Source organism: Myzus persicae, unplaced genomic scaffold, assembly GCF_001856785.1.
Source record: "Myzus persicae strain clone G006 unplaced genomic scaffold, MPER_G0061.0, whole genome shotgun sequence".
NCBI lineage: Eukaryota > Metazoa > Arthropoda > Insecta > Hemiptera > Aphididae > Myzus > Myzus persicae.
The window spans coordinates 38,316-52,375 of NW_019104195.1; the positions used below are offsets into that span (position 1 = coordinate 38,316).

At 27.8% G+C, this 14,060-nt stretch overlaps 4 protein-coding genes across 4 annotated transcripts; 3 read left to right on the plus strand and 1 right to left on the minus strand.

Annotated features, from left to right (window-relative positions):
* LOC111039830 lies at nt 1-2,408 on the plus strand. The gene is made up of 5 exons (XM_022323475.1): nt 1-480; nt 803-946; nt 1,354-1,485; nt 1,560-1,646; nt 2,082-2,408. The coding sequence occupies exons 1-5, from the start codon at nt 366-368 to the stop codon at nt 2,348-2,350; spliced, it is 747 nt and encodes a 248-aa protein (XP_022179167.1). The 5' UTR covers nt 1-365; the 3' UTR covers nt 2,351-2,408.
* On the plus strand, nt 2,402-2,798 carry LOC111039823 (the record flags this gene model as incomplete). The annotated part of the gene is made up of 2 exons (XM_022323469.1): nt 2,402-2,558; nt 2,642-2,798. Coding segments are annotated over 2 exons (261 nt in total), but the record flags the coding sequence as incomplete, so codon positions are not given.
* Nucleotides 2,799-3,190: 392 nt separating this feature from the next.
* LOC111039824 lies at nt 3,191-5,044 on the plus strand. The gene is made up of 2 exons (XM_022323470.1): nt 3,191-4,687; nt 4,838-5,044. The coding sequence occupies exons 1-2, from the start codon at nt 3,191-3,193 to the stop codon at nt 5,042-5,044; spliced, it is 1,704 nt and encodes a 567-aa protein (XP_022179162.1).
* Nucleotides 5,045-7,702: 2,658 nt separating this feature from the next.
* LOC111039834 (small ubiquitin-related modifier 2-A-like) lies at nt 7,703-12,022 on the minus strand. The gene is made up of 3 exons (XM_022323478.1): nt 11,940-12,022; nt 9,382-9,531; nt 7,703-7,912 (listed from the first exon to the last, which is right to left on the minus strand). The coding sequence occupies exons 1-3, from the start codon at nt 12,006-12,008 to the stop codon at nt 7,793-7,795; spliced, it is 339 nt and encodes a 112-aa protein (XP_022179170.1). The 5' UTR covers nt 12,009-12,022; the 3' UTR covers nt 7,703-7,792.
* Between the last annotated feature and the right edge of the window lie 2,038 nt (nt 12,023-14,060).

The window sequence follows — 14,060 nt, forward strand, 5'->3', positions numbered from 1 at the left end:
TTTAGTACCTATATTGCAAATAATTATGTTAAAGGTTAACCTTTAGGCTATCAATGGTTAATATCTATCAACAAATATAATCTAATTAGGTATTGTTTTTTACTCATATATTGGAGATTTTCATTTTAGTCACCTAGGTACCTAACACAGAAAATGGAAAATTTGTTAAGTGATGTATTGACTATAATTTTATTTTATTTTAATTTAAAATTACAAAACACTCTAGTCTTTTGTTTATACAAGAAGATAAATTTACAATAGTTTAACTACCTACTATAATTGTTATTTAGTGGGTTGTTGGTTATTTTAACGATGAGAACAAGTATTCAGTTATTCCACACAACTGGCTCATTCAATGTGGTACAATGTGGATTTCTAGATGGCCAAAAATTGGTAATGTCAAAAGTATGATTGCCGACTATGCTGACATAGGAAACGATTGGCCAACGTACCCTGTTAAAATTGTTTCACAGTTTTACAGTAAGCAAATTTAATTTATTTAAATCAATTTAATAATATTGAGACTTCAAAAAATTATAAGTAAATCCAGAGATTTGAAAACATCTGTTACATTTAAATCCTTCCTAATTTTTTTTTGTACCTATACATTTTTAGACACCCAAAAAAGGTATGCAGTATTATAAATTTTCCAAATAATAAGAATATTTTATCTTAATGTGGGACGTGGGTGCCTTAGCTATTTTTTAAAAGATACAAGATCACAATAAAATATATTTTATGAATTTTTAATGTTTTATTTATCTAATCAATAATCAATGTTTGGTATTTTATATTTACTTAGACACTTATGATGATGCCGCTATAAAAGAGAAAGAAATTTTTATATCAGCTTCAGCCTCGGAGTCTGAATGTGATGGAGGTTACAGACGTCTTAAGAAACAAAAAATATGTAGTAATAACAATACTCAAGATGAGAGTGACAGTAGTAAGTTATCACTTAATCACAAAATATATATATTAACGATAAATATGAACTAACTAATAAAACAGTTAATATTGGTTATTACCATAGGTATTAATAAAATAAGCTGTAGTTACTACTATAATGTATGTTGAACTTATATTATAATAATTGTATTGACAAACAACAGACATTGGTAAATACTAAATTATAAATGATTTAAAGACATGAATAATCCATAAAAGTATATAACTGATGTCTGATTAGTCGCATATAATAAAGAATGATCTAAGGATTCAAACAAATTCCAATGTTTTAAATCTTATCTCTTATATTTAAATATTGAACTGTTCAAAATATTTAAATAGTTAAAACCTACATGATACTTGGTATTATTGTGGTATGCTCATTTGTACTTTTTATTGTTGTAGCATGCAGCAGTACTCCAATGAGTCCAATAAAAATAAAAACACCAATAAAAAAAAAAAATAATAATTCCATTGTAAACTTTAACGTAGAGTCTACTAAAACGAGTCCGGAAACATTCTATCAATCCATATCAAGTATGTACCAAAATTCTAAATTAATAGTCAATAGTGTCCTATTTATGTTGTAATAAATAAATTAAAATGTTTAGATGCTATAAGTGGTTGTTATGAACCGCAAGAAGATCAATGTCATGAACTAATGCCACTGCAAGAATCAGATAATGGTGTTTTGTCATGTAAGTATATACTTTTAACTTATCACTGTTCATAACGTGTAAAGTTTTTAAATCTACAATTATCAATATTACTGTTTACCATACAAAATTATAAAATTAATTTTAATTTTAATTCATTTATTATTAATTGATTATATTTTTCTAAAACTAAATATTTTAAGACAATATGATAACATTTTTGATGTTGGAATTCTTGAAAAAAATTTATTTAACTCCCAGGTTTTTTATTTTAGATAAAACTAAACTAAAATTCACTTACATTGTTTTCAAATTTATTCTAAATATAATTATTCTATCTTAATTTTTATTTACTATGGTGCATTTTGATAAATAAAATAAAAACATGGAAGACATACATTTTACTTTATAAAACCACACTTCTAATTATTAAGTTATTTACTTCCCATTAATTTTCTACACTTAATATTTTTACAGTTGACCAAATTCCCAGTGAACAAAATAATTTGCTTAATATTTTGATTGAAAAAATTTCAACTACTCTTACTTATGTAAAACGAATCGATGCACAGTTAGACTTGATAGAATCAAAATTAAATTCTGGGTCTTCAATGGGAATCAATGAAAATGATTTTTTCAGTTTCATACCAATGAAAACAATTGAGAGTCTTAATGAAATAGAAAGCAAAATTAAATCTGATAATGATTTTGAAAAAAAAGTGGCAAGTACTACATATATTTATTAATATAGTTAATAGTATTAATTTTTACTTGAATTACAACTTGTGTTATAGGTTAATTGTGTGATCCAAATAGGTGGATTGAATGCCCAAAATTTTATCAAAAGAGTTCTAGCTAGATTTTTTACCAACGAATTAGCGACCAAGTACTCATGGACAGGTTTCAGAAATAACAATAAGTTAGAAAACTTAGAGATTATTAAAATTATAAAAGGTAGTTATAGTTTTTGTATATGTATTATATCTTATATGTCTGTGTACACTGTGCAGTGTAAAATAACTAGTGACAATTTGCAGGGGTGTGCATGAAGACATTCAATGGAACCGACGTAGATTTTGAAACCCATACAAAAAATTGGTTTAGGCATGCTAGCCTACGTCTATCACGAGAAAAACAATGATTTGATTTAACATTATTATTCAATAATCAATATATGCTTTATTTTATCATAATTATCCGATTCCTTTTATATTGATATTATATAAGTTATAATAATATGAAATACATTTTTTAATTAATTATTAAACAATTTTAACCTTGGTGTAAAAAGTATAAACACATTAATTCATGATTAACAAATAAATTACACATTTATATCAGATTGCATATTTTTATTTAATGTTCCTAGTCATTAAACAAGTTTTTTTTTTTTGTAATATTAGATTAGGAGAAAAAAAAATGTAAACTCATTATCTAGAAGACATTTATTAAGATGTGTACAAAATGAAATAACTGACAAGCTATCAAGATCAACTAATCATCAGGTTGTGGAACCTCAAGTACAGGCCGATCCAATACCATCAAGTCAACCTAATGTTCATTTAAATTTAACTTCAACAAGTAGTATGTTACAACCATTAGATCAACAATTTGTCAATAATTCTAGTATAACAGTTAATAGCAAAGATTTTTTTGATGATTATATTTTATTGAACCATGAAAGAATAGAAAAAACTTCTCTAGATGTTAAACTATGTAAATGGATAGTTGATTTTCATGTTTCACATAACTGTGTAAATGCTCTCTTATTAATTTTAAGATCAGAAGGCCTTGATCTCCCTAAAGATACTCGAACTTTAATAAAAACTCCTAAACCAAATGATCATACTATTATAAGTATTCATCCAGGATCGTATATACATCTTGGTATCGAATTTATGTTGTCTAAATTCATAACTGCACATCTGGAACATTTTAAAAATGACCAAATACAACTAGCAATGAATGTTGATGGTTTGCCTCTAACGTCTAGTTCAAAATCAAGCCTTTGGCCCATTCTTATATCATTTGTAAATGTACAAAATGTATCACAAACTGTAATTCCAGTAGGACTGTACCATGGAAAATATAAAAAGCCAACTTCAAGTAATGATTACCTTAGACCGTTTATAGATGAGATGAAACACTTTTTATCTACTGGTATAACTATAAATAATAACATTTTTAAATTTGAATTAGTTCAGGTTGTATGTGATGCCCCAGCGAAAGCTTTTGTTTTAAACGTTAAAGGCCATAATGCATATCATGGATGTAATTCATGTACAGTCGAAGGAGATTTTATTCATAATCGAATGGCATATTTAGATATGAACGCACCTTTAAGGACAGATCAGTCATTTCGTACAAAAATAGATGAATTTTATCATAAAGATGTTAGCCCACTTGAATACTTGCCCATTGATATGACTTCTTCTGTTGTATTAGAATATATGCACAATGTTTGTTTGGGTGTTATGAAGAGGTTATTGGCATTTTGGGTAAAAGGTAACAAATCAGTGCGTCTTGACAATCCTGAAGTTATTTCTGATGAATTAAATAAAATAAAATCATTTTTTCCTGTTGAGTTTAACCGTTTACCAAGGACTTTAGAAGAATTTGAGTACTGGAAAGCTAGTGAATTTAGAACATTCCTTATTTATACAGGACCAATTGTCTTAAAAGGACGAATAAAAAACTCTTTTTATAAACATTTTATGCTTTTAAGTTGTGCCATAAGATTGTTAATTTCCTTTAAAACTGCATATACTTATAATAATTTTGCTAAAATGTTATTAAGACAATTTGTAACTGAATATTCTGTACTCTACGGTAAAGAATATGTAGGTTACAATGTACATGGCCTTATTCATATTTGTGATTTTGTGTTACTGCATGGAAACTTGGATGCTTTTTCTGCATTCAAGTACGAAAATTATTTACAGTTTGTAAAAAAAAGTTGCAAAAATGCTAGATATCCTCTTCAAGATACGTATAACCGTATAATAGAACAAATCAATACTACGTCAACTTGTACTGTAAAAAAATATCCTATCCTCAAAAATGAAATAGATTATGATCCTTCAGTAAATAAATCAATTAATGAAACATTTTATAAAGAAATTGTTTTAGAAAATTTTACTATAAATATGAGTAATTCAAAAGATAATTTAATTTGCACTAAAGATCATGGTATTGTAAAAGTTATCAATATAATTAAATTCTTAAATGGTAAGATTAAAATTGAAGTAATGAAGTATAATACATCTATAGTATTTCAAAATCCCATTTCGTCAGATATTATAAAAATATTTTATACTCATGAAATTATTCCAAAGCCTCCTTTAACTTCAATTGATGTTGACTCTATAGAATATAAGTGTTTTTCATTTCCAATAAATGACCATAAGTCAATTGTTTTAGCATTACTGCATTCTACATAATTGTTGTTTCAATCTGTATAAGTTTTTGTTTGCTTTTGCTTATACAGTATTGAGTACTTATGTCTATAAATTAATATAGTTACCTAGTTTTTTTTTTTAATATATTCAATTAAAGTAGGTATGCTAGGTACCATCAGTTAAAATTTATATTATTCTTGTAAACATTCGTTTTTGTGTACCTACCCGTCCTACCCACTTTATTTTATTTTATTATCATGCCTACATTTATTATTTTATACATTTGAATTATTTTCTCTAAATTGTATGATGGAAATTTAATTTTATGTTATTTATTATAGTATATTAATATACATTAAAACTGTAAAATGTATATAATAGTTTTAAATAAAGTTATACTTTTTATGTTTTTAACGATCGTTCAATAATATTGTTATTATAAGTTTTAAAGTAAAATAATTAGTTATTTTATTTAAAATATAATTTTAAGCTGTAATATTAGATATCTACCTACTAATTTAATGTCTTATTAACAGGTAATATTTGAATAGGTTAATACTATAATATAGGTACTATATATTATATAGTATAAACCTGCATTATTATTAAGGTCAACAGTGGCATAGTGACTTAATTTTGCCAACAATAACTGTGGGTTACATTTTTAATCTCTGTTTATAATGTTTATATACACCAAACTGCTACATATTACACATCTCAGTAGCGTGTCCCTGTAGGTTAGGCGTAGGTCCATTAGGTTAGGGGTATCGGGTTCAAATCCGTCATCAAGAAATGTGGAATGCGCTTTTTTTTATTTTTTTCCTAGCATCCACTTTGGCTGTGTACTCTATGCGTAGTCAGTGCGATGTAACTGGCTAGTCCCATATATCTCAACCTGATTGCTTATGAATGTTACAATGTGACGTAACATAGACCATTATTTTGCGACATCGCATGCAGTAACTTCACAAGATTGGGCATTAAGCGTCTCTGGGTTATCTCAGTGTCGTCTCTGAGCTCAAATATTGAACTTCACATGTCTCGGTGTGACTACTAAGTTAAAGCTATGCAACTAAATTTTGCACACAGGGATTAATTTTAATTTTTACCTTGTCTAAAGGTAAGTTTCACTATGTGCGATCGCGATCTTGTGTTCTTGGTTTAATTGGACAACACTACTTTGTGATCAATAGATTTATAATTCATACTGCACATTTGCATCGTTCTAAATTATAGTTTTGCATGTATAAAAATAAAAGACAATAGTACAGTACAGTGGAGAGTAGGGTTCTAGGGTTCTGACCCCCCTGAAATATCTTCTTTCTACAAAAAATTCTTATTTACCACCATTTCGATACACAGAGTAGATCAATTATTGTTCATTTTTAATAGATATAAAATAAATTGTTAAATATGACTAAGACATCGATAATCATGGTTTCGGTTTTTTTTGTTGATGCTATAATTGTCGTATAATATATGATTATGTTTCATCGTTCTTTGAATTTTTACCACGTTTATTACGGCCCGGAGAAGCGACCAGGTTAAACCACTTTATTAAATTACTAAATGTAGACTAAATTTGATACTAAATATAATTTGATATAACTAATTATATAAAAACTGTTAAGCAAAAAATAATGTAAATTATTTACCTGCTCAGTTAAAGCACTAATCGAACTAAAATCCTGCGTTACCTTCTGGTACAGAATAGAAGTTTTTTTACCAATGCAACTAGTATTATCAAGTCTTAAATATTAATTTTTTTTTATATCAAAATATTTTTTGTTTAAAAAATGCCTTACTCAAAATTTAGTTTAGGGAAATTTTGTAATTATTTATTATTAGCACTGTAAATTTGAAGGACAGTCCATTTTTTTTTTGGTGATTGTGAAACGTAGCTTTGTAAGTACATAATTTGAATTATGTACCTTCAAATCCATTTATGCGACTTTTATTTTGCATTTGTTGACATTTTTAATTGCTTAGGCCATTTTTAGGTCATATTTTCCTTTTTTCGTTCATTTTCCAGTATTTTTAATCAAATTCCGTTTATTGACCGAAAAGGCGAAAAATGTTAGAAAAAAATTTGTTTTTGAACACGGGATGTGCACAACTTAATTAGTTATTTGTTAGTTATTTATATATAAAAATTTTTAAAAAATGTTTCAGGTAAATAGCATTAAGTTTAGTAAATTGAAATTCATTCAACATTTTTATAAATTTTTTTTATGAAATAAATACTTTTTTATGCGTGTAATGTACTAATGTATAATATCTTGTACCTAATATTAATATAAATATTAAAATTAAATTAAAAATCATTTTAAATTAATTTTATACGGTTTAGCATTTTATTGCCATTTTTAATGCATTTTTTAAAGTCCTTTAGTGCATTAAATTCATAACCTTATTTATTATATATCTTGTGTACATTCTTTATAAGTTAAATTTGTTTAAAAGTTATAATCAATTATTGTTTATAGGTTATTAATATGTACGTAAATTTACTTATATATTTAAAATATGTAATATTTTAAAAACATTATCTTTTTTTATATAACCATAAGAACTCTTACCTCCATCTCAAGCATGGTTAAAGAAGCAGAGCAAATTTATTGTGCTAATTATGTATCTTATATATGTCCAATGATAAAGTTGCAAATAAATAAGTAAATATGAATCATTATATTATTTTCAATGAATTTATAAAAAATTACATTTTGAAATAAAATAAGGTAATTTACATAAGTAGGATGTACAAATGAAGTATAAATTAATAAGTAGTAATTAATTCGAGTGAATGGCATCGATCATGTCACCATCTATAATTGAAAATGACAAAGCAGTATCGGTACTAGAAATTCTTCTCCCATCAAACCGGAACACCACATCTGTCTCACGAATGTTCTAAAATATTAAAATTTTGAATGAATTAAAAAAATATATTGTAGTTATAAACCATTAAGCAGGCCCATAGGTATAGTTATAATACTAGCCATACAGAAAAACAAAAAATATCAATATCAAATTCAAATAATATTATTTTTTTAAATTTAATAATTATTCATCATTGACGAATCTTACACATACAATGCTCACCGTATTTTTATACTATTTAAAAGGATGCCACATCCTGTTGACAACACACACTGTTGAAAGTTATCAAGCTTATGTGTCAAGATTTATTTTTGTGACTTTTTACTTGTAGAACGGTGTATGGCAGAAGCACAAATACGTCATTTTAACATTAATACTATGTTATAGTAATACTAATAAAATAAAAGGTCTCGGTTACCCATGGAAAAATTTACTTGCTACTCCGTTCTACCAAATGTCCTTTATGTACTAGCATAGGCCAACGGGTACACATCAAGAATTGATGATCAGCAGACTTTTTTCTCTGCGTGTTGGAAATTGTACTCTCTGGAGAGTGAAATGTTTTGGTTATCATTATTGGTATAAAAATGCTAACGACTAATACTTGTCACAACTGTGCGAGTTTCATATCTCAAACGAAGTAACACTAGTTACTCATGTTAGGGCTTGGAAGTTGATGCATATTGCATTTTTTTTTTTTTGGAACTTTTTAGACGATATTGTCTTGGCTACAAATGTGTTTCATTAGCATGTTAATCTGAGCAACTAATTTTTTTTTGCACTTTCTGCATTTTTTGGCGGAAAAAATTTACTATTGAACAATATATTTCCCTTATAAAAAATAAAAATGGTATAGAACGCAAACATTTAAAACAAAGCAAAGTTTTCTTACTACGACGTCAAAAAAATCTACTTTTAATTACGATTTATGTCGAGCTCTTTTATTAGCCAATATTCCTCTACACAAAATATCAAATGAATTATTCCGTACATTTTTGGAAAAATATTATTAATTATTCCTAACGAATCACGCAAGAAAAACCTATGTTGCTGAATGTTACGATTTGTCAAAATCACTTCAGTGAACGTGAAGAGAAGTTTTTCAAAATATAAATATTTATTAGCAGATAATATTCGTAAAGTAAATCTTTTGATAACATCAAAAAAGCTCTAATTGCAATGATTTTAAATTTTAAGTAATTTGTTTTTATTTCATTTTTAAAGACATCATTTGTCATTTGTAGGTCATATTTTGAGTAATTTCAAATGTGTAAGCTTTGACAAATATATAATATACAATTGTATAGTAAAATATTTAAAATAAATATTTGCATTTTTTAATGTTTTTAAGGTGAAATACATCCTTTTTAAAAATAATTTATTATTACAAATAGACAAAATTACATGGGCATTTAGTCTATAATTCAGTGACTATACATTTAATAATTCCAATTGCTAATACTTTTTGATAAAAAAATATTATAAAATACTATACTTACATTTATTTCACAATATGCTGTCATTATTCTTCCAAGTGGGGTTGTCATTTTAACACGGGCCAAAAATCTACTTGCATCAGGACTCAGAACTGTAATACAGATTATCCTATTCATGATGGAAGAAGGAGCATCGACATTTGTTGGAGTTTTCTATAAAATAAAACATTATTTTAGTATTTATTGGGATTTAACAATGAACACAATTAAAATTTATACCAAATAATTCACAATCAAATGTTCTAATTTTCAATAGACTCTAGTAACATTAAATTACTTAAATAAGAAGTAAGTAACACCTTTTTGTACATAATCCATATTTGATTTCTATGATTCACACAATTATTAACTAATAAAATAGGTTAGTCTTCAGAAGTCAGTCAACTTATTGTGCCAAACATAATAAACCTTAAAGGAGCACACAACACAAAAAATAAGTTTTTTTTATTTGAAAGAATGTTCAACTCACATTATTCAATAAATTATGAGCAATTGAAAAAAGACGTGTGACGTCACTGGGCCGGAGTCATTGCAATTGCCTATCTTATACGTGTTATATATTTTTGCAATTTAATTGACGTATAAATGTGTGATTTTATGTGTTTAAGACGATGCAAGTATCAGAATTGCAATACGATGTTTAGTTTTTTAAATATTAAAAATCTTAAAAGAGACATTTTGGTTAAACCGCACGTCATGGCGAGCGGCGCATGGCGTTCGAACGGGTCCGCCATTTAACCAAAATGTCTGTTTTAAGATTTTTAATACTTAAAAAACTAAACGTCTTATTGAAATTCTGATTCTTGCATCGTCTTAAACACATAAAACCACACATTTATACGTCAATTAAATTTCAAAAAGAAAATATTTAGGTTGATAAATCGTTGTGTGAAGCAAGGAACTTTTACACGTATAAGATAGGTAATTACGATGACTCCGGCCTAGTGACGTCACGCGGCTATTCTACATCTCTTAATATCTCTTAAAGTAATATTTTTTTTTACATCGTATCTTCACAAAATCATTTCATATAACCATAACTACAATAATTTAACATTTAAAAAAAATTTAAAGAATTTTTTTATTTGTGTTGTGTGCTCCTTTAATGATGATCATAATTGTCACACTATTGAGGTGGGTCCATGATGGTGACAAATTTCAGGTTCGAGCAGTGGCGGTTTTGGGATTCAATTTTGACTGAGGCGACTAAAAATTTACATACATTTGTCATTTATGTATGAAAAATTAAAAAATAAAAACACAAACTAATTATAGATACAAAAATTTGACTAGAAAAGATTAGCCAGTAGCTAGTTACTAGTTACTTGAAAATATAGCTACTGCCCACTGTTGCCTAGAATGTACCACTTAGAGGTTCTTTCCGTACATTTCTTGATACTGTACATACTTTTATTTATTATTTACACTATTCATATTTACAAATTTACATGTTTTTACACGGAATAGATATTTACATTTTATTTATTTACATTTTTGCTTCAACTGAACTGTTAGTTTAAATAATTTTTTAATCAAACATTTTAAAATATTATGATTTATATAAGATCAATATTTCTATTTTTTTTATTTGCATAAATATTTATAATTTCATCGTAAAATGCATCTTTGTTTTTTAGAGTTTCGATTAATTCTTTTTCGATAGAAATTATTGAAAGAGAATTCAATCTTTCTTGAGAAATAGTATTACGCAGATATGTCTTAACTCTCTTTAAACAAGAAAAACTTCTCTCGGCCGAGACGCTAGTAGATGGTAGGGTCAATATTAAAGAAAAAAGGTTATATGCTTCAGGTAAAACTGTGTTTATCCCTTCAAGCTCAAATATTTTCACTAGATCATAAATATGATTTGGATTTTGATAGTTAGTATCACTGTATAACACTTCTAACTCCGCTTAAAAGATAATAGAGATAAAAGTGATTAGTGGAAATGTGAATTAGTGACAACAGATAGACGAAATTGTACGAAAAGAAGATAACTGCAGTATTGTAATCATGGACTAAGATATAGCCGTGATTGTACGTCGTTTTGCTGATTTGTACGCAGTGTCACCAACACTAATTCAATAATTATATTGTACATTAATATTTTCTTCGGCCGAGCCAATGGTTACATGCCGCCTCAACCGTCGCCTATGGAGTGCGTGTGCAATGCGTACGGTGCGTGTGCGTGCGGGTTCGGATTATTTAGTAATATTAAATACACCTAGACGTGAGAGGCACCGACAGCGATCGCTCGATAACGACCGTGATGGATACGTAATCCTAATGCTATTTTGAAAATGCCGAATGTTGTACGAAACGTAGGTAGGATGACGCCGTGAAATTCTAAATTTACCCTGAAAGAAACGGAAAATGTATTGGGAAAATTACACCAACTAGGGACGCTACCGCGAATTTCAATAAAACAATTTTATTTCGTTTCCGTAGTTTTTTCCGTTAGTATATTACACAAATAAGTTATGTTCTTAGTTATATCAAATTATAATATTTGTAGTTTATTAATTTGCTGAATTTTATAAAATAATGGTGATAATACTTACTTTTTCCAGAACAGTCATTTTGGATTTTTTTTTCGTTTTTAATATTCTTAACACGCACAACTCGCTCATACAAAGCGCAAGAGAGAAATGACCATTGATAAGTATTATACATTTGTAACAGTTACCAATAGTGGGACAACTCACGTGTAATGATACGGGACGCAGAAAATAGCGCTCCCCGCTATGGCGGGATACACTAATAAATCGATAGTAATTCTTTTGTCCAGTTAATAGATAGCGGATTGTTGATAGCGCGACAGTTGATAGTGGTCAATTTATAGCGCGTAAATTGATGGCGAGCGACTTTTCATAGTAAGACAAAATGTATTATAGCGTACTGAATAAAACTGACAAACCAAAAACCGATAAAATATGTTACCTATATAGAGTATCGTCGTATCGGACACTCAATATTTCAATATTACTATCTTAAATAATAGGCAATTAAAATAATGAGACTATTCATCATTAAACTAACATAAAATGTACTTAAATAGTATATACTATATATTTACTATTGTAGTATAGTATATTAGACTTAGTTGCTCAGTAGCGGTGTAACACCGTATAACAGTGTTACGCCTAACAGTTACCTAGCAGTTAAAATTTTAAAATGTCTTTAAAATATATTAAGAGTGAAAGGTGATCAAATATATTAGTTGATGAAGGTTTTATGTACCATTAAAAAAAAAAAAAAAATGGAGATTAATAAATTTTAAAAATAAATGTAAGGGCCGTCTGCATGTTATTAGTAATCTCAATAATGAGAACATTTCAAAAAATATTGAACATAACCATGTTCCTGATATCACGCAAATAGAAGTTAAACTTCCTTCTAACTTCAATAAACTAGTAATGTGACTTGCAATATTTATTACCATAATCATTTTTTTTAATAATTGTTAGGTTATTGAATTTTGTATGACGCTAAAAATTGTTTAACTGTGAAAAGTCGCTTGCGATCAATTTACGCGCTACAAATTGCACCTTATCAGTGGTCGCGCTATCAATTATCCGTTATCTATTGACGTATATCCAGTAATTCTACTATTAACCATATCGATTATATTTAAATTTTATAACATACGTAACCATGAACAAACATGATCCACTCTGCTCAACTACACTTTAAACACTTATAACTAGGGCTCGGATTTGAATACAAAATGCAGTATTTTTTTTAAAAAGTCCCATGTTTTTCAAGTAAAAAATCCTTATCATTCGTCAGATACAGCTATTTGTCGTTTTTATGATTTTGATTATTCATTATATACATTTTACTTAGGAATAATTAAAAAAATTTGTTCCGACCATTTATCATATTTAGTGACTCAACTAGCCCAAACATTTTAGGGTTTTCCTAAAAATTAATCCAATGGAGCTTCGCTCACATTCACATCATGATTGTATATCGTATATGGCAGCGCTATCTAACTAGTAATTTGAGCAGCTGTGCTGGCCCCTTCTTCACGTACGCGTAAGAGTTTACGGCAATAGATAGAGCTGCTGTTATCGAATTTATTTTAATCTTAATAATAATACCGGCGTAATAATTAATATGCTAAATATTAATATTGGCAACGTTAGGTTATTGGATTAAACCTCACTAAGCCTAATCAAACCCAACCCAACTAAACAGAACGTGGCTCGGGTAGTCTGATCGTGACTGTTCAATTATTATGCACCTACAACCTAAATGAAATAACTCATCTGTAATCACTCCATCACCTTAATTATACTCTATATTTTACCTATGATTTATGATTTAAAGTAAAATGAAAATAACAAACAACGAATATTATCTACCTCAAATAAATTGAAATTTTAAAAACATTTATCGCCTACCCATTGTTACGGTCAGTTGTGAGTATCCAAAAGTCAAAAGTTAAGTTTGTAATAGCTTAGTGCTGAATTACTTTCATAAAAAGGAGCTAAATGGACCCCGGTTCATCCCAGATGCCCGATTCACACCATCATTTTGAGTTATTGTGCTGTCACTAGTGTGTTAAATTGTGAAATAATTTTTAGGTCCTTGTTAATAATTATTTATATAGTTAATAGTATAATATAATATACTAGTTAAAGGAATCCTATTATACTGGATATTTGACATAATCGAAC

What these genes read in the sequence shown, in the direction of transcription:
- LOC111039834 (XM_022323478.1), bottom strand. Translation starts at nt 12,008, where the DNA reads ATGAGCGAGTTGTGCGTGTTAAGAATATTAAAAACGAAAAAAAAATCC. An exon ending in AAATGACTGTTCTGGAAAAA is followed by an intron (nt 9,532 to 11,939) that starts GTAAGTATTATC and finishes TTTATTTTATAG; the next exon opens with AAAACTCCAACAAATGTCGA. An exon ending in CAGCATATTGTGAAATAAAT is followed by an intron (nt 7,913 to 9,381) that starts GTAAGTATAGTA and finishes TTAATATTTTAG; the next exon opens with AACATTCGTGAGACAGATGT.
- LOC111039824 (XM_022323470.1), top strand. Translation starts at nt 3,191, where the DNA reads ATGTTACAACCATTAGATCAACAATTTGTCAATAATTCTAGTATAACA. An exon ending in AAATAGATTATGATCCTTCA is followed by an intron (nt 4,688 to 4,837) that starts GTAAATAAATCA and finishes TTAAATGGTAAG; the next exon opens with ATTAAAATTGAAGTAATGAA.
- LOC111039830 (XM_022323475.1), top strand. Translation starts at nt 366, where the DNA reads ATGTGGATTTCTAGATGGCCAAAAATTGGTAATGTCAAAAGTATGATT. An exon ending in TCAAGATGAGAGTGACAGTA is followed by an intron (nt 947 to 1,353) that starts GTAAGTTATCAC and finishes TTATTGTTGTAG; the next exon opens with CATGCAGCAGTACTCCAATG. An exon ending in ATTCTATCAATCCATATCAA is followed by an intron (nt 1,486 to 1,559) that starts GTATGTACCAAA and finishes TAAAATGTTTAG; the next exon opens with ATGCTATAAGTGGTTGTTAT.